Consider the following 18590-nt stretch of genomic DNA (forward strand, 5'->3'; position numbering starts at 1 on the left):
CTAAATAGCTTTATTACTTGGCTGGCAAAGATTTACTGCCACTTTATGAAAAACAAAATGCTCAACGACCCAGACCACTGGGAACAACTCATCAATCCCTGAGCCTCAAAACTGCAGCAGATGAATAATCTTCTGTGCTGGGTTTAGGTTGGCCAACACCACCACCACCCCGAGAAGAATGCAAAAACAGTTTGGTCTCAAGCCCCCATTGTGCTCTCCAGAGGATCTGTATGGTTTCACTTAGAAAACAGTCAGCTGAAAACAAGTTGGTGTAGAAGTTGTGGAAGTGTCCGTACAATATATCAGCGTTGTATGTGTCAGCTGTGATTAAAATCAGTGGTTAATGCCAAAACTACCAAGCAAAGTAAGCTTAATGTTATTTGATCCACATGTTGTCATCTGTCATTCTTTCTAAGTACACAATAAACACTATCCTATATTTTGCCACTGATCTCAAACCCTAAAGACTATAATCCACCTTATTTCCATGACAAACACTATTCTTTGTAGTGCTAGCTGTACAAGCTCCGCTCTATAAAACATCCTATTCCAAAACTTGGATATGCAATAGTCTTTCTGTAAAATGACCATTTTTATTCAATCTTTTTGTTCCCATCAAAAGGCCATTTTTTTTCACCGCAGCCTTAATGGTTACAAGATATTCAGCAAAGCACTGCTGATCTACAGCTCTTTGTTCGGACTCCCACGGAGAACACAATCTTACTTTGGAGCACTGCGGCTGCAGCCATACAATTCCATCAGCATAAACGCTTCACAAACACTTACGCACAAAGTATAGGGGCGAGAAAAACACTACTCCAGACAACAGGAATCGTTTTCTGCTTGTGCTCGTGGATTGTGTCAACTTCTATTTTCATACTGCACAGAATATCCTAAAAATGTGGACTTTTTTGGGGTGAAAATATGGTTTGAATGAAAATTTCCTTTATTTTTCCGTAACTGTGTATTTGCCCTCATTGTTCAGGGATGGGAGTAAGAAACTGTCAACATAACAAACATGCTATTCTGTCGATATTAAAGGATCGCAGCCAAGTACTGTGGGGACGGTGAAAGAGAGATCACACATATTCAATAATCATAAATGTAATAAAAAATTCTAAATGAAAGGTTAACTCAATCTCTTTACAAATAATCATTTAAAGTGACCACTTCTTTTGGCCGAAACACCTGCATCCTGCATGTGCCCTTCCAAAATCAGCATCACTTAACAGATTTAATTATAATTGTCCCCTCTATGCTACAGTCAATGTCAGCTGTGTCTTTTAATTCTCTAATCAGTGGTCGGCAGGACCGCTATCACCATCCCCATGCAGCTTCCCACTCAATACAGACATCCCAAAACACACACAGACTGGTTTTGTCAAATGTTTTATTGAGTGTAGACATCTGGGCTACTGTAAAACATGCATTATCTGCAGAAGGGGGAGAGGAGCAGGTGGCATTGTCCCCGCTGTCAGCTGTGTCAGTGCTGGCACCCGTGATGGAGATTAATGAAGTATCTGGAGAGTAATATGCTCCTTCAAATGCTGCTACAATTTGGAGTGGGGGCCGATCCTGATCTTAAATAGCAAAGCTGTCAGAGTTTACTGAACCTGTGCTTTGGCACATGAAGGGGGGGATTCAATCCTACAGAATGGAAAACAAAAAGTGGGAAAGTGGCAAGTGGGTATCAGCCAAAAAACAGATAACAAGACAGTCAGTTATGTAAACAAACATATTGTTCTCGTGTCACTTTTTCTTTGGTGCATTCGGTGCGTTAAATTTGAAAAAGATGATGTCTCCATCCTCAACAATGTAGTTTCGTCCTTGTTGTCTGTATTTTCCAGCTGCCTGTACAATCAAAAAATAACAGATGCTGAATTAAAATCAAAGTCAACACAAAAAACTGCATGATGCACACGTTATAGACTATTGCATACTTTCGTTATTTATCTACTGGTTTATAGGGATAATATAAAATGCATAGCAACTCTGTATATGTCAAACAATAATGGAAAATTGCAGTGCAGGATTAGTAGCCAGTCTATTTTTCACCTACAGTAACTAAACTGCACTTGCAAATGCCATACTCTTGTTCTTCTACGCTTGCACGCACACGTGCGCACACCCACACACACACAATTACATGCATGTTTTGTTCAAGGGGTGCCTGAATTCCCACTGAGTGAATAATCCCCTCTTCTGCCCATTTCAGTTTCATGTGCACAAGCACAAAATGTTAATAAGTCTTTGATTACAGCACTATAAAACTTCTCAAGGAAACAAAATAAGTTCTAACATTTCTTTTGTATACAGTAAGTGTTTGTTCTCCTTCCCGGCAAACTCAAAATAATTGACTTGAAGTGCTAATACGGACAGGTTTATGCATTCTGGTTCTGCACAGTGCACAATTAATTAGAAGAATCAATGTCCCTTTAAAGGCTCAGGAGACCATTTAATCCAAGCTCAATACCACCAGAAACACTGGATGGAGAGGGAGACAGGAAAAAAATCAATGGCTATTTGTGATTCCTGAGTATGTATTAAACCAGACACGTCTAACTGGTTCATTTGCACTTGAAAGCAGCCATCTGGAGCAGCAAGCTTGGCTTAAGCAGATATGATTACTAATAATGTGATATCCCCGTACACTGGCCCTATTCAGACAGCCTATTCCCACAACTGGCATTAAATAGCATGGACCTTAATGCCACAGTCAGAAACGCTCCATGTTCTTCTGAGGCTCAAAAAGGGATTAGTAAGAGAGCATGCAGGAAGGACCTGACACTCAGATCTCAACCCCGGATAACAATGGAGAAACCCCCAGAGACCGACACGTTTCACTCGCTGTTTGCAGCTTATGAAGGGTGTGGACAATACACTGCCGCTGCATTAAATATCAAATATTTATCAAAAAAGGCTTGAATAGTAACGAGATTTAAATGTTTTTTAGTGCTTCCTTTCCACGCTGGTCCCCGTGGGCCCTTTGTGCCACCATAATTACATTAGTTGAGTGTGTAAGTGGGCACATGGAGTTGATGGTGACAATAGAAGGATTGCAACAGCATGGCCTACAGCTGCTTCTCACAAGTGTCACACAGGTTACAGTCACTTCTGCTTTAATTTAATTAACTGAGAATACAATTAAGACTTTTTTTATTTACAAAAATTTCATGACAAAAAGTACATCTTTGATATAAAAGACGTCCTACAGTGCTGATTAAGTGACTATTAACTCTGTACCGTCAATTACTAAATTACAGAATGCAAAACTTAAACTTGTAGCAGGAAAGAACAGCATTTCAATGCATTTTTCTATATGTAGGCTTTTGTTGGAGCCCACTTCTTGTCTTTATAAATTTACCATGAAATCAGTGACTACATTGGACAGGAGTGTGCACATGAACAACCCAGAGCACAGTTAAAAGGTCAAAACAAACAGTGGCCATCATAAAAATAAGATATGCAAGTCACATTTCTGCGCTCCCCACCCATGAAACAGTCCTGATTTGAGGAATTTCACACTTTATTTAACTCGCCGCTTTATATCACTGTCACATGCCTGCAGCAGCTTGGGGATTTGGCAACAGAGAGTGCTAAGCTAACAGCGCACTCTATAGATCTGATAAATGCCTGGTGAGGTGGAGAAGTGCTTCCTCTGAGCGACTCTGCTGAGCCACGAGCAAGAACTACCATCAGCCAGTTAAGACACATTGTGATAAAGATATGCACAGCTGGAGCAGAATGGCAGTGTTTAGAGCCAGAATCAGTTGGCTTGTCAAGAGTGGTGCTGGAGTGTGTGCAGTAATTTCTTCCCCTGAGTAAAGGTGAAGAGCCGTTTTCAGTAGGAGCTGTGTGGTGACTGTCAGCTCCACTGATCACAGGAGACTTCCCCTCATCTCCTCTGGCACCCTGACTGCTCACCTTGACAGCGTTCTCACTGCCTTCCTCTTTAAAATCCTGGAATTTCATTACTTCCGCCATAATGAAGCCCTTCTCAAAGTCTGTGTGGATCTTCCCCGCAGCCTGCGGAGCCTTAGTTCCTTTCTGTGACAAGGAAGGAAAAGAGAGGACAAATGAATTGTTTTGGAGAAGATGGATTACAGCATGCGAGCGACATGGTGTTTGATAGGGTGATAGCGTTGTGATCACTCTGGGGGTGTTTTCAGTCGGGGGTATTCTTGCTTCAGTCCTGATTTCTGGATAGCTTTCCACTCGGCTGTGCCCTGCTAGGGCAGCCTGGACACCGATAAGGACCCAGCACTGCTATCAATGCCTTCTGATTCCCATTCCGTGGTGGTATTGATTTCTCTCCAAGCAATCTTGCCTCATTGTGGGTCGCTGCTCGGCTCTCTGGTCATGACAGCAAGAAGACCCAGTGTTGCAGTGAGAGGCCAGGGTGGTGTAGACCTCACTGCACCAGGCCTCGCTATTGTGACACTCCAGAGTTTGGTAATTCAAATTCAATTCGAGACCCTCAGTAATATTTCACTGTGGCAGATGTAGTACAATAAACAGTTTTGGAGTGTGTGAATGTGCTTGTGATGTTTTTAAATTGAGTTGAAACACACAGCAATGATTTTACATTCAAAACAAACATTAAGTAAAGCTATTTCAGATACCAATTTACAAAGCACACATTTACAGTTTAATAGTTGTATACAATTTTTTTTGCACCTTGAATCGTCTCTAACACTCCAAGACGCAACTGCGGAGCTGATAAAATGTGCAATTTATATGCACTGAAATAATGCTGGGCGGAAATGACAAATGACCCAAATAAGTGACGTGGCTGCTGTGTATCATTATGACTCCTGCCTGTCGACCTGCTCGCTCCCTCTCTGCTCTGCAGCTCCGTGCTCAGAAACTGTTGAGCAGTTTTAATTATGTATATAATCAGGTTGGGGTCAACATATTTCATGCCAAAAGAATGATGCGTATTTAATGACTCTAATACATTACCATCTATTTGCAATCTCATTGACGGAGTGCTTGTGAGTTTAACTACCATTAATCAGCATCAAGGTTTGTCTATCTGGAGAAAAATAGATTAAGGGAGGGATTTTTTTCATATGGCGCATTACAAGAGATCCACATTGTCCTAGTTAAGAGCTATGCAGAGCAGGCTGATAGATAATGGTCACCTCGAGGCTGCCTAATAAAGCATGTTAAAGGACTTAGGAACACGACATTACTGAGTGTAGTTTTTACAATACAAGATGTATTGGCTTAATATAGTTACTCACTGATGCTTACCTGACTAAATGCCCCTCACACACAATCAAGGCTGCCTGTAATCAGTTATGTCGAAGAGGACAAGCATGTTTTTGAGGATGCCTTTGAAGTGTTTTGGGACTTTGCTGTAAATAGTGAGGACATCAGTCACGCTGAGACGAGTGTGCGCCTCAACCTGGTGATGTCATCTGACTAAAATGTAAAAAAATACGAGGAGTGAGCTCATCGTCCCCTCTGGCCTGAGAAGTAAAGTTGGTGTTTAAACATGTTTAGACGTGTTTGATTTCGTCAACAACAAAAAAAAATTTTTTTTAATGTGAAATAATGTTAGACTGTTAGACTGTTAGACAGACAGACAGACAGACAGACAGACAGACAGACAGACAGACAGACCCCTATTAAGTATTTTTGGAAGGTTTTTTTCCTCATTCTAATAAAGTCTAATGATAGTGTCACATGCTGTAAACTTTGTCAGTTTGTGATATTGGGTTAAATAAATATATGACATCACTTCAACATATTTGCTTTCAGAATCAGAGCTTATTTCCCAGCCAGTATTTTCCTCCCATATTGACCTCAATGGTGATCTTTAATACAGAAATTTCCACTGTATAGCAGTGAATTGAAATGAAATCATCCGCAGAATGATGTTGGTAATAGTGGTGAGCAGTAAACACTTTATAAAAACACTTCTTAAGTTGTACAAACTGAGTCCTAATGCACTGTGTTTCAGCTGCTACTAAATTATGAGTGGTGATCTAATAAATTAGATTTCGTTGTATGGAATAAAATTTCAGAGAAAATTCACATCTTAAACAAATACCATAACAACATAATATCTTCTATTAATCACTGTTGACTATGAATTGATAAATCGTCCTGTTTAGTTTGAAAAATCAGCTGCTGTTGACATTCGCTTTTTTCAAATTGATTTGAAACGCAAAAATTCATGCCGGTTCTTAAAACTTCTTTTTGTGAAACCAGAAGGAAGCCAATTTAAGCTTATTTAAAGGAAATCATCTCGGTAAAGCAGAATCATGCACAACTTCTTGTACATGTTCTGTAAGCCAACCAATAACTCCAACTTTAGACGAGATCAAAATTCAAGCAGCCTTTACATCAGTGGTCAGAATTGTAACCCTTTCATTATTGCCTCCACATAAACATAATTTATTGCTTTATTGCAGCCTATTTAAAGTTTTTGAATTGAAGAACATTTGTCACTAAAATGTGAACAGTGAGCAGACTCACATTCAGGGAACAAAACCATAATGATCCGCTTGGTGACAAGTTTTTTGAATAGACGCCTTTGTGGAAAATTGCAGCGCTTTTTTGGAAAATGGGCCTCAGTTTTCAAATGGACATGTTATGTTTATGGGATTGAAAGCATTCTTTATTGTAATAATTTGATCCAAAATTGTAATCCCTTCAAATATGCACTGGGATGAGAGAATGGATATGATTACATATGACAAAATCTCTCATTTTTCAAAAGTTATTCAAAAGCAAATCACTTTGCAGGATTTTTAAATCACCTGTATGCACTTAAAAATGTAACTCTGTCAAATACATTTTACATACACACTCAATACTTGTATCTGTTCAAGAAAAGAAAAAAAAGAATCACAATACCAGCATGCAAAGCCAACATCTGTATTGACGTAAATCCTGCGATCCCATTGCACAAAGCTCTTGGCGGGCTGGGCTCAGTAAACTGAGACACACAGGGAGGAGGAGCCCCCAGCAAGGCCCACAAACAGTCGAATGAAAAGCGACATCAATTTTGGCACAGACAACCTCCGTCACACAGATTAGGCAGGCACAATGCACAGGCTCCTTATCTCCAGCGGCAGGAGGAGGGCAGGCAGATCTGCACAGGATGGAAACATTCTCATGGACGTAATGGGCAAAATCAATTGTTGCCCTCCTCAATCAATGTAGCCCCCACTTTCACTGTTCAGCAGCTCACCAGTAATTGAAGTTATCCTTGGTCTGTAATGACTAGCTAAAGCACAACCATGACAAAGTTGAAAGTGTGTGATATCAGTGAAGGTGCCAGCAGGGTGGAACATGGGATACTGTGTGCGAGTGTGTACGTCTGGTACACACCCTCACGCTCACATGTATGTGCACAGCAGGCAGCCGCCTCTTACCCGAACGGTCCATGCACGGACCTCATCTGGTCCGGCAGTGAAGAAGTACTCCAGCTGCAGGGCGGCGTAGCCTGCCTTGATGATCTTGCTCAGAGCACTGGGGGAGAGAAATTTCAGCTTGAATCAAGGGGTCTGAACTGTTTAAGTATTCTTTATTGCTACTGATGCTTAGACAAAGTTCACTTCAGTGGCAAGGCCCCATTCATTCCAATATAAACTCATTAAGTGAATAAGATGGGTCACTTCGTTTCACATAAGACATTCAACTCTCCAATGGTTTCTTTGATTAATTAGAAAGCTTGTAGACTCATTTAACATTTTTAAGAATTCAACCCAATGCCTCGTTCTGTGCCGAGAGAGAGAAAAAAAAAAAAACTGCTGTCACAATTTTTCTCTCCATAGAGGTTTTCACACAAGAACAATAAACCCAAAATGCCCAAGTTATAATTATACCTACAGATGACAGATGACAGTTAAAAACTTAATTTAGAGGAAAACCCTTTGACTGAGTTGTTCAGTAAGAAGAGGGATCCTTTGCTTTATAATGGTAATTACTCTGCCATTTATTATTCTATCAGCACATGCAATTAAAGGAGTGCATGGAGGACACAGCTGATAATAAAGTGTGGGGAGACTGAATGCTAATTAACCTCTGCGTCTTGTGCTCTGTGCAGTACTTCTGCTTCTCCTCTTCACTGCTGTCCTGTAGCTGGCTCTCCAGGCCGCCGCTGAAGGGGATGACCAAGGCTCCCGGGTCGTGACTGTCCACCCACTCCTTGATTTTCACCAACCTGATGAAAACAGCAGCCACAAAACTCGTTGGAGGACTTGATTAACATGAAAGTATTTGTTATCCGCTGGTGCATGCATATTCATGAGAGCAGCTGAACATGTGAGTGTTTGCGGGAGGCTGCTCTCCAAAGGTGGCGTGTCTTGCACAGAATTGGACTTTTTTTATCTGGGAAAGTTTTAAAGAAAAAATGTGACGAGGAAGAAGAATGTAAAAATACCCCATCCTGAAATAAAATCTTAGTTAAAAGTATAGACATATGTGATCAGAATTGAAAGTACTCATTATGCTGAATGTGTGTTTATATATATTTCTTGCACACTTAGATAATAAATAAGATTTTAAGGACCTAATTATTGCTTAAAATGACCTAATAGTAGGGCTACACATTCTGCTTAAGCTGACTGAATAAACACTACATTTCCCTGTGAAATGTTCTGAGATATAAAAAAAACTGCCTCAGAATTTCCAACTAAAGTTCATGACACATGAGGCTTTTGTTGTTTTCCCTCATTTTTTTACAACAAAAGACAATTTATTCACCTGCTGAGAAACCAAATAAACATTTACGGTAAAGTCAGGAGGAAGTAGAACAACTAACCACTAAGTGTTTCCTTACTTATAAATGTGTCACTTTCTTAACTGCCTAAGTTTGTTTTTTCTCTCCCTATGTTCCTGTAAAACAGGACACCTGACATTGCAGGACAAAGATATCCTCACACTTAATGGTGACTCTCAGTCAGAACAATATAAGGGGGTTAGGGCAATTATGAGATTAGCCCCACAAGCTCCGAGGCTGGGATTGGACGGATCTCAAAGAACAGCATCACACAAATCCATTTTCACACGGCAGCTCCTAGGCTGGATTGATTCTAAGGGGTCCCTGTCATTATCTGTAATCCTAGTTTCCTGTTTAAAGCCCATAAGAATCAAAGACTGGGAGGAACCCGACCACCTCAATATCACATCTATTCCAATAACAATGTCACCATTTTATCACCTGCAACGCCATATCACTGCTCCTACCTAATGATTATCAATATACAATATATGACAGGGGAACGGGCACAAGAAGAGCACAGTTTTGCTTTGACTGAATGTTTTTCTCACAAGTTAAAATAACACTACAGGGTAAATTTGAAATGCCTCACATGCCACTTTGTCTGTTCAGATGCACATAACCTAATATTTCCCTTTCTGTTCGCACTATGTATGCAGACGCTTGACTGCCACCACAATAAGGAGGGAACCGATGTCTCACCAATAAAGGACAGAAAAATAAAACATATTTAGTCAAAGCCAAAAACCTGAAAACATAGGAGATGGAGGGCGCTCTGAGAGGGGAAAAAATCCAATCTGAGATAATAACAGCTGTAGTTTGTCACTTTTAGCAGCACAGCTGTCTATTTGGTGGCACGTTATTTGCATTCCTCAGGTATTGCGTTCTCTACAGGCGGCTGAATAATGATTCACAAATCACTCTCTCCACACCAGTCAAGGGCTGTGATCCTTTGAATAGACCATTGTACCTGAGACTGTAATTGGTGAAGACTTGACAGAGCTGAGCCAAGCCAGCCAAGTAACAAAGAGGCTCTTGGTGGAAGGCTGAGGGATGATTTTAATAATGTGAAGCCGAGACGGAGAACGTGAGCTGCAAATGAGCACGGGGGTCTGTGGGTCCTTGCACTGAGTGACACAGGACCAGACAAACACCTTGCCACAGGAACATGAAACACCCCCTTCCCTCAACTCCAGAAACAAAGCACTGTCAATTAAGAGCTTTGATGCTCCGTCAACATGACTCCCAAAACCAATTCTGTCAACTTCACCGCTGTCTGCAACGGCACTTTGCAATTTGTATTTATGTCCCTTCCAATTATTTGTGTGAATTTTTGTATGGATGTGTAAATTTGGAGAAAATGTTTATGTAAAACACGCTTCGGATTTTTTTTTTGTTCTTGTCTTTCAGTCATTCTAAATTATAAAGGGTGTTCATGCAAATCTGTATTTCAAAGGCAGTGTTTTCTGCACAGCGAGGCTTTTTTACAACAGAGTTTAATATACAGCTCTTTATATGACATAAGAAATAAGTCAGATTTTTATTTTAGTGCAGGTTTACTGACTAATTTAATTTCTATTTATTATCTAAATCCCTAAAGCAAAAATGGTTTGTAAAATTCAATGATAGAAAATCTAAATAAAATATTTATTATGTAGCCCTGTTAAAAAGTGTCTACAAGTCTAAACTGAAAAGAAATTCAGTGACAAAGATTGCGTATGTGTGTGAGCGTCTTGTCAGTCTCCCATTATGTCCCAGCACTGAGTGCCATCTCTCACTGCTCGCCTAATAGAAAGATTCAGCACTTTCTGCTCTTGATATCCCTCTCTGAACAAATGATGCCTGAAATTTTTATTCTTTTTATAATGGAATTCCAATGGCCTTTGCTGCAAATCAAGTGGAAATTTTTGCATATCAAGTGGGAAAAATTAAATGTTAACCACGTTTTAATGTGATTAAGGGTGACAGGGACATTATTTCTGCTAATCATTCAGCAGCTTGAAGGCTCAAACAAGGCTAAAGAACAAGCCATGTTTGTGCTCTTCCTCCTGCTTTTAATTTCACTGAGAGAAATATAGTTTTCTTACAAGTACTTTCTGTTTATCAAACTTTTACCAATCTAAGACATGCATTTTTTAAAATGGCAAAAACAAGTCAATATGAAAGCAATACCATCTGTTTGTCTAGAAAAAAAAATAGCTGTCTGGTTATTTGTTCCAAGCTTTATATTATGCATCTAATTTAAAGCACAATATATTGCAAAATGACATGGAAAAAAGGAAGAAAAAAAACAATTGGACCTTCCACAACAGACTGGCTCTGAATAGAGATATCCCACAGGGGGCCACCCTCTGGAGCTAGTCTATTTGTCTTTTTGTGTGGGAATCCTGAGGGGGGGATAATTCCTGTGTTTCTGCATGCCTGGGGCTTCCCTGGGCTTTGTCAGAGCTTTGATCTGCTTAAATGGCTCAGGAGGAGAAAACAATAGGAGGTTCTGAAAGTACAGGGGCAGCTACCTGAGACAATGACCTGGGCCTGCGTCTGACGTACACTCATACAGGTTGGCTTCATTATGAGTGCTTAGCCAGTTAAGCCTGTAAAAGACAGGCCACCACCTCCAGTTTGAGTGCTCCTTTCAGATGGAATTGAATGCTGACAGACCTAAAGAGTAATCCTCCACCTACATCCTCCACAGCCCGGTCACTGACACACCCACAGGTGGAGGAAGCACCTGAACATCGGCCGAACGTGAGCAGCCATCAGACACAGACTCATCAAGTAATAAACTCAAAGTCCTGCCTGTTTTGCCGGTACCAGGTTACAGGGACGAGCAGTCTAGGGGGTGAGGATGCTGCGGCACACAGCATATACTAGCCCCCCTCCTCTTTCCTTCCTCTGTGAAGGGAGGCAGAAATGAGAGGTATGAGCTCATGGTGGCTTTAGAGGCTGGGAAGTCGGGGGCTCTGTGGGAAGCTTTTCATCCTCCCAGTGGTGAGCTCCTGAGCGACAAGAGTGCAGACGCTCTCTGCTCCCTGTGGCCACAGCCGGATGGAAAGGCAATACATGTCAGTCTCTAAAAAGGGAGGAGATCTAACACACACACACACACACACACACACACACACACACACACACACACACACACACACACACACACACACACACACACACACACACACACACACACACACACACACACACACACACACACACACACACACACACACACACACACACACACACACACACACACACACGCTATCTCCAATATTATCAACTTCTTTCAATCTTCAAAGCAATCATGGGCTGGAGGAAACAGAACATGGTGCACGCACAATGGGAGCAGCTTTAATTAAGAGCATCATCTCACATCGTATCTCAAACAAACCTTGAGGGTGTGCTGGTAACAAGCTTTTTTTTAAACAACTTTCCTTTCTTTGATAAATACACCCATTAAATCTTGTGACTTTAAATGCTTGCACATGATAGATAAAACCGGTAACAAACCGCCGGTCCCATTCTTGTCTTTAAGATGATTGTTGAGAAGAAATTATCAAAGCTATAAACTTGGTTAAAGCTATTTATGGGGGGGTTGAGGGGGTGGATTTGAAAAAAAAAAAAAAAAAAAAAAAAAAGAGGCAAGCATCAGAAATTCAAACTGTAACCCAGAGGAGTACATTCTACATCACCCAAAATAATTCTCTATATGGGGTATCCATGCTGTCATTCATGGCAGTTGACTGGGCGAGAGAAAATAAGGGGGCTGGGGTAGAGTGGGGGGAGTCATCAAGATGTGACAATTGTGACAAGAGCAGGCAAAGTGTAGCGCCGAAGAACACCACACGGATTTCTCCATCTCTTCTTTTTTTCCAGGATGACAGCTTAATGTCTACCACATGCAATATTTATTCTCATCGTGTGTCAGACTGTCTAGCTGTCCTAGGGAGTACAAAGAATGCCACTTATTAGAATAAAAGCAGAAGGAAGGTAATCAAGGACATATGTAACATCAGCCAATCATGCCCCCTTCCAATCCGACATCTATTTTTTTCTCTCCCCCATTCATAACAGTTCAACAATAATCCCGATAATAAGCGTTCACAAGCTGTATGTGGCAACACTAAATTCATTTATTTGTCTCATTAGAGCGGCCGAGGCTGCGGGCTACTCACTGTGGCATGTGTGTTTGGTCTTAACCCTATCACAAAGATAATAAAAAGCAGCTCAACAAAGCCAAAGCTATCAAAATGTATCATTAGACAGACTTGAAACTCACAGACATTTCTTTTTATGTCTGCAAAATGCCAAACTACAGGCTGTACAGGAGAACAATTCCCAGCGTGGATTCAGAGGACAGCGAGCATGTTGTACAACTGCAGAGGTGTCTAAATACATTATGAATTGTGGGGGACTCACTTAGCATTTATCAGGACAAAGCCTAAAAAAGTGACCAATACTTAATAGATTTTGGTAAAAAAGAAAAGTGAGCAAACAAGAGTAAAAAAAAAAGTCAGTTTGTCTTAAGTTCAGACTCTGTCTCATTAGTTGCAAGAACAGTGCTGTATCTTTACAACAGAACACATCAAAGACAATGGGGTGACATGTTACATGTCAACAGTGTCCTTTCATTACCTGGACTGGGGACAGTCAATAACCGGGTTAACTGTGCCGACAGGACTTTACATCTGTTTCAGTTTTACTATACAGCCTCTCCTGTTGTTTTCTCTCATTGAAAGCCGGCTGAAGGCATCCATTAGGACTGACAGTGGGCAGTAGGGTACACGTCTTACCATGGGAAAGTGTTTGTCAGGATCCCACACTGCACAAGGAGAGAGTGCACGACTGTGCACAAAATAAAAAGGAGTATGTGATCGTATATCTCCCACATGGCTTTGAAAAGTGAGCTCTAACTCCCTAGATAGCAGTTCCTAAAAACTTGGATGGAGCCAGTGGTTTTGCACTCAATAAAGTTTCAGTTGTGTTTATGGGAATTATGGTTTGGAGTAGCTGAAGTGGGTTGCAGTCACTGCTTTCATGGACTGGCTTTCAGCATCATAATAGTCTCCTCTGCTCTTAGTTTTGCTTCAGTCTCTAAATCTTGATGGTTACCCAGAAATGTCTGGGTGTTTATCACAATAATAAGGCAAAACAGATGCATACCTAACTTGTTACTTATTCTTCAAAACCAAAAATGGAAGTAGAAATATAGAAGCCAGTGATTAAGTTGAACAGATGAAGGATTTCCCCCCTTATTAACTGAATGCCTGCATGCTGCAACTGCTCTCAAGTCTTCCTTTACTTTAATTGTGAAAGCTCCTCCTACAGGCAGAGTTGAGTATCAAACCTAGAAAAGACAATTTCGTGCTCCTCTCCTCCTCCTTCTTAAACTGTGGATTTCTTCAAACTTAGGGTTTACATTGCATAGATCATTAAGAAAAGTTAAGACTTTGGTTAATCTATTTTTTTTCTCATAGCTAACAAATCCAAAGCAAAGATTTAAACCACTGAATTAGCCTTTCTCTTAATATTTTCTGACTCTCTTTCCCTGTCCATGACCACGGAGCCTCAAGCTAATTTGAATATGTAAGAAGCATATCCATATAAAACCTTTCAAGAAAAAAGTGGGCTAAAGAATTTCTTAAAACAGTAACACATACTGTGTAGTATTCAAAATATAATTTTCGCAGGACTATTTTCTTGGAAGTATTTTGCATACTTGTGAGTATTTGGTTTATCTGGGAAATAAACTACAGTGTGTCTGTTAATTATATTGAATTACAACAGCCAGGGCAACACTGATGTGTTTTTAATTGCTAATTGACAACAAGAGCAATTAGGAGAACATTTTTTTGTTGTTGTTGTTGGTCTTTTTGTGTATTTGTTGACAACGAGAAAACCACAAAACATTTTAGCTGCATCTTTTAACTGATAATGAGCAAAGTATGTCGAGGTTGAGTCAGTGTCACCTCAACAGAAAAACAAGGCACTTTGCTGAGATCAAACCAATAACTTGTTAATCAGATGCCTCCTGATGTGCTGAGCGAAGCCACTCGTCCTGAAACGTTCAGTCTTTTCAACATCATAGTTGTCTGAATTACACTATGACAGAAAAATACAGGGAAATAAATCATATGAAAAAATTAAGTATCTGTGGCAGGAAGAACATGATTAAAGAAAGGCTGACGGGAAGAGCAGCTGTGGTTTATAACAATTTCATCTGTGGCTTTTCCAGCAAAGAAAAGAGACAGAAGTGCCTCATGTAACACACATTGGGAAGCAAATATTCAAAGAGGAAGACTAATAAATGATTAAAAAAAAAGAAGCAGAACAATAAGGCTCCACAGACTACAAAGAAAAGTACTCATACCTATACGTTACATATACACAACTGCATACAGGCAGACAGACAAACAGACCCAGCCTCCACACACACACACACACACACACACACACACACTCACACACACAGTTAATAAAAGCTCCAAGCATTGGTACCCTGCAGTTCCTACACTCACCAGGAGAACCCACACGGCAGAGGCACTCACAGACAGGTCACGCTTGCTGGTTTCCTTAAAGGTCAACTCATCTACTTAAGAGGCTCCAATTTACTTTAATGCACATTGTCCAAAAGACAGAAAAAAAGCAGGGGAAAAAAAAAGAAATGACAAGGGAGAAAAACATCACAGCATAGCCGGAATATTCTCAATTGTGTCTTTGCCATTACAAAATATGACTGCTCTTAGTTCTCTGAGGAAGATTAAATAAATATCTGATATCTAAACCTATTAAAAGAAATAAAGACTGATATGAAAAAAAAGCCGAGGCCACATGCTTGTGAAATAAACAATATCTTAACTGACAAGAGAAAGACATCAACACTGGGCAGACTGCAGCCACCACATCATCAACAGTGCTCTAATGACCTTCTCTAACACACAAACTGCAGTATGTAGCACAGAGAAATAGTGTTCTAGGCAGCTCAGTGACGCCGAGGAAAAGAGGAGAAAGGCTCTTGATAGACTCTTGTAGATGCCATTCCCTATCACGCAATGCCTCTCAGTCATAAACACATGACAAATGCAGCCTTAATCATTTTTTACGAGCGGGGATGTGCAGGGGGCAGTGCATGGCTAGAGGGGAGAGGGGAGCGGTGAGCAGCAGGCGGCCCCCTCTGCACAGAGGAGAGGGCTGTGTGGTAAAGTCTCCTCTGGAACATCACTCGGCCAGCGCGCCTTTGATCTCCACACTGCAATTACACCAGCATCCAAATGAGCATGGAGTCGCCTCTGAAACAGACTTCAAACATGCACATGTACGCATTCTCATACACGTACACATGCACTGTATAGGATTGGAGCCATGTGCTCCTCTCAACAGTAAATGATGTACTGTCTCCAGCAGAGAACCTGGGGATGAAAGGAGGCCTTGCTCCTCGTCTGATCCCTCCATTAATGATGGCTTGCTAAAGCTAATACTGTGTATTCTTGTCTAAACAAGGGCAGCTTGGTATGTGGTTCCCATACTCCAAACAAGATGATCTTGGTTAACAATGGAATGTTTCTGGAGGCTCAGAATGTTTGATGAAACTATTGTAATCGCCCATGTGTGCTGAAGATGGTGGTTCAGTACAGTCATCACAACTGTTTCTATAACCTGCTATGGAGTGGCCAGAATAATAAAGTCAATTAATGTACATTCATTAAAATAAAAAAAATAAGCTTGGTGGAACATGCTGCTAAAATTAAAAACATTAACCTAAATCCAGTTTGACAGCCACACTCATCAAAACACCTCAGATATAAAAACTGAGCTTGAAAAAAAAAAATGCAACTGAACCTGTGAAACGGTCTGAATGGGTGTCCTGAGAGACACAGATAAAATTGGCTTATTTGCCTCATTCTACGATTTGCCTTCTTTTCCTGCACACATTAAAGCTGAGATTGCAATTTGTCTTGCTGTTTGCTTTGAATAGTCCTTAACCGTATCATCATCTCAACTGTGCCGGTGGAAAAACACAGGAGCATGGCGACAGCCAAATGGCAGTCTGGCGTCTCTGCAGCAGACTAGCTGCCATTAGGGCTGAGAGCAGCATTTATTGTACAATTAGGGCCAGCTAGATCTACCTGTAATCATCTCCATACAGGTGTGAGCCCCTCTCTGGACAAGGGAAGTGACTCATCACTTGTCAAACATCAACACTTTGATGTCGGCATTGTTCATCGCGGAGCCCTCAGGACACCTGAGCACTACTGTTTGCCTGTTTAAAATGCTCCGAGATTTATTGCATTTTACACCGTTAAAAACACACACACACACACACATGTGACATGAAAAAAAAAACCTCTCTTCCCTCTGATGACGGATGTTCCACTTGCCATGAATCATTTGATTTATGAGCTCTCTTACCCCTCCCTCCATCTGACAGTCATACTTTCGTGTCAGGAACATTTTAACAGTCATAGGTAAACAACTTCCCTTGTAATACAATGCTGCCAAGTAAAGCACTAAAAACAAATTTTGTAAGAACTGACACCACAAGCCTAGAGGGCAATTGGAAAAGTGTGATAACAATCCACAAGTTGGTGTTATTGACAAAACGGCTGTAGTGTGGAAAAGTAGCCCTTTCAGACATAATGGATGTCTAACACCAGCCTTCTAGATCTGCTCTCTCTGTGGCCAGATGACAACATTACTATAAAAAAGTGTTTGTGACGGAGCAGAGGATCACAGAGCTGGAAACACAGCAAGAAGTTTTATTAGTGCATGAAAGGTCGTGTTTACAGACTTGTGTTCTGTACCTGCAAAGTAAGTTAGAGAAATCTCTGCATATTAGCATTAAAAAGAAAAACATACATGCGAACAAGTCACTGGGCAGACTTAGTTTGACTGTGGGAACTCTGCGGCTGTAAAGAGATACTTGTAAAGCAAGAGCAGCAACATGTGACGACAAAACCAAATATTTGGAGCAAAGCAATTTCGGATAATATTTAAGGAGCCTTGTCCTTATGATTTATTGGCCGTCTCCAGATGATATTAATCACTTGTTTGGCTACGAATGTACACACGCTTGTTTTGCTGTCATTTAAAGCACTCGCTCTCTTTGATATCATATGGAAATGAGAAATTTTGATGGAAAATGGAGACCATATGCTCGTATGTGCTTAATGAAGTACAGAGTCTGGAGGCTGGTCGGGGTTTGCAGAGCTGGATGTTGTGTTAGAGCTTACTTAGTGCCACCTCCAGGCAGATCCTCTCACAAAGATATGACCGTTTCTATCAGCAGGAGACCACAGTCAGTCTCACGCGTACATGAATGCACAGGAGCAAGCGAGCACACACACTTCTTTTTCCGTTTATAGGCGACTGCAGATTCGGTCAGAGTTAGTAGAAATTGATTTAAGTCATTGTATAAGTAGAAGGAATGCTCTAAAGATTAGTAAGTGCAATGAATCTGCTCCCGCCCTTCTTTGAAGCACTTACCATTTGTTCTTTCTCCTTATGTAGTCTTTCTCAGAGAGATTAACGAGGTAGATCATGGGTTTGGACGTCAAAAACAAGTATTTGTTCAACACTTCGATCTGTGAAAAAGAGAGAGAGAGAGAATCCACAACTTTCCAAAGTAGCCTTTGAGGACAACACAGACAGAGACAAACGAAGCCAAATCAAATTAGGATCTGGTGTATAGGCACTGTGGGGAGCAACTATGAAGCCTCTAAATCAAGATCAGCATGGCCAGATGTCATTAGCTCGTACAAAAGTGATGTCAAAATATAACCAAAAAAGGACTGTGCATCACATTAACTCGTGATTTGCACAAAAGACGTCTTGCTCGCAAAATCAAAAGACAGGGAAA

The 18590-nt window shown here is 40.8% G+C and overlaps 1 protein-coding gene across 1 annotated transcript in view; it reads right to left on the reverse strand.

Annotated features, from left to right (window-relative positions):
* Positions 1–1373: 1373 nt before the first annotated feature.
* The window catches only part of LOC110954393 (obg-like ATPase 1), a 43571-nt gene continuing 26354 nt past the window's right edge, over positions 1374–18590 (reverse strand). Inside the window, exons 7-11 of the mRNA XM_022198893.2 lie at positions 18218–18315; positions 8039–8179; positions 7389–7485; positions 3925–4047; positions 1374–1851 (exon numbers count right to left, since the gene is read on the reverse strand). Coding sequence (XP_022054585.1) covers positions 1750–1851; positions 3925–4047; positions 7389–7485; positions 8039–8179; positions 18218–18315 — 561 coding nt within the window. The 3' untranslated portion in view covers positions 1374–1749. The remainder of the gene's footprint in view (positions 1852–3924; positions 4048–7388; positions 7486–8038; positions 8180–18217; positions 18316–18590) is intronic.

The sequence above is a fragment of the Acanthochromis polyacanthus genome, chromosome 14 (assembly GCF_021347895.1).
Source record: "Acanthochromis polyacanthus isolate Apoly-LR-REF ecotype Palm Island chromosome 14, KAUST_Apoly_ChrSc, whole genome shotgun sequence".
Lineage (NCBI taxonomy): Eukaryota > Metazoa > Chordata > Actinopteri > Pomacentridae > Acanthochromis > Acanthochromis polyacanthus.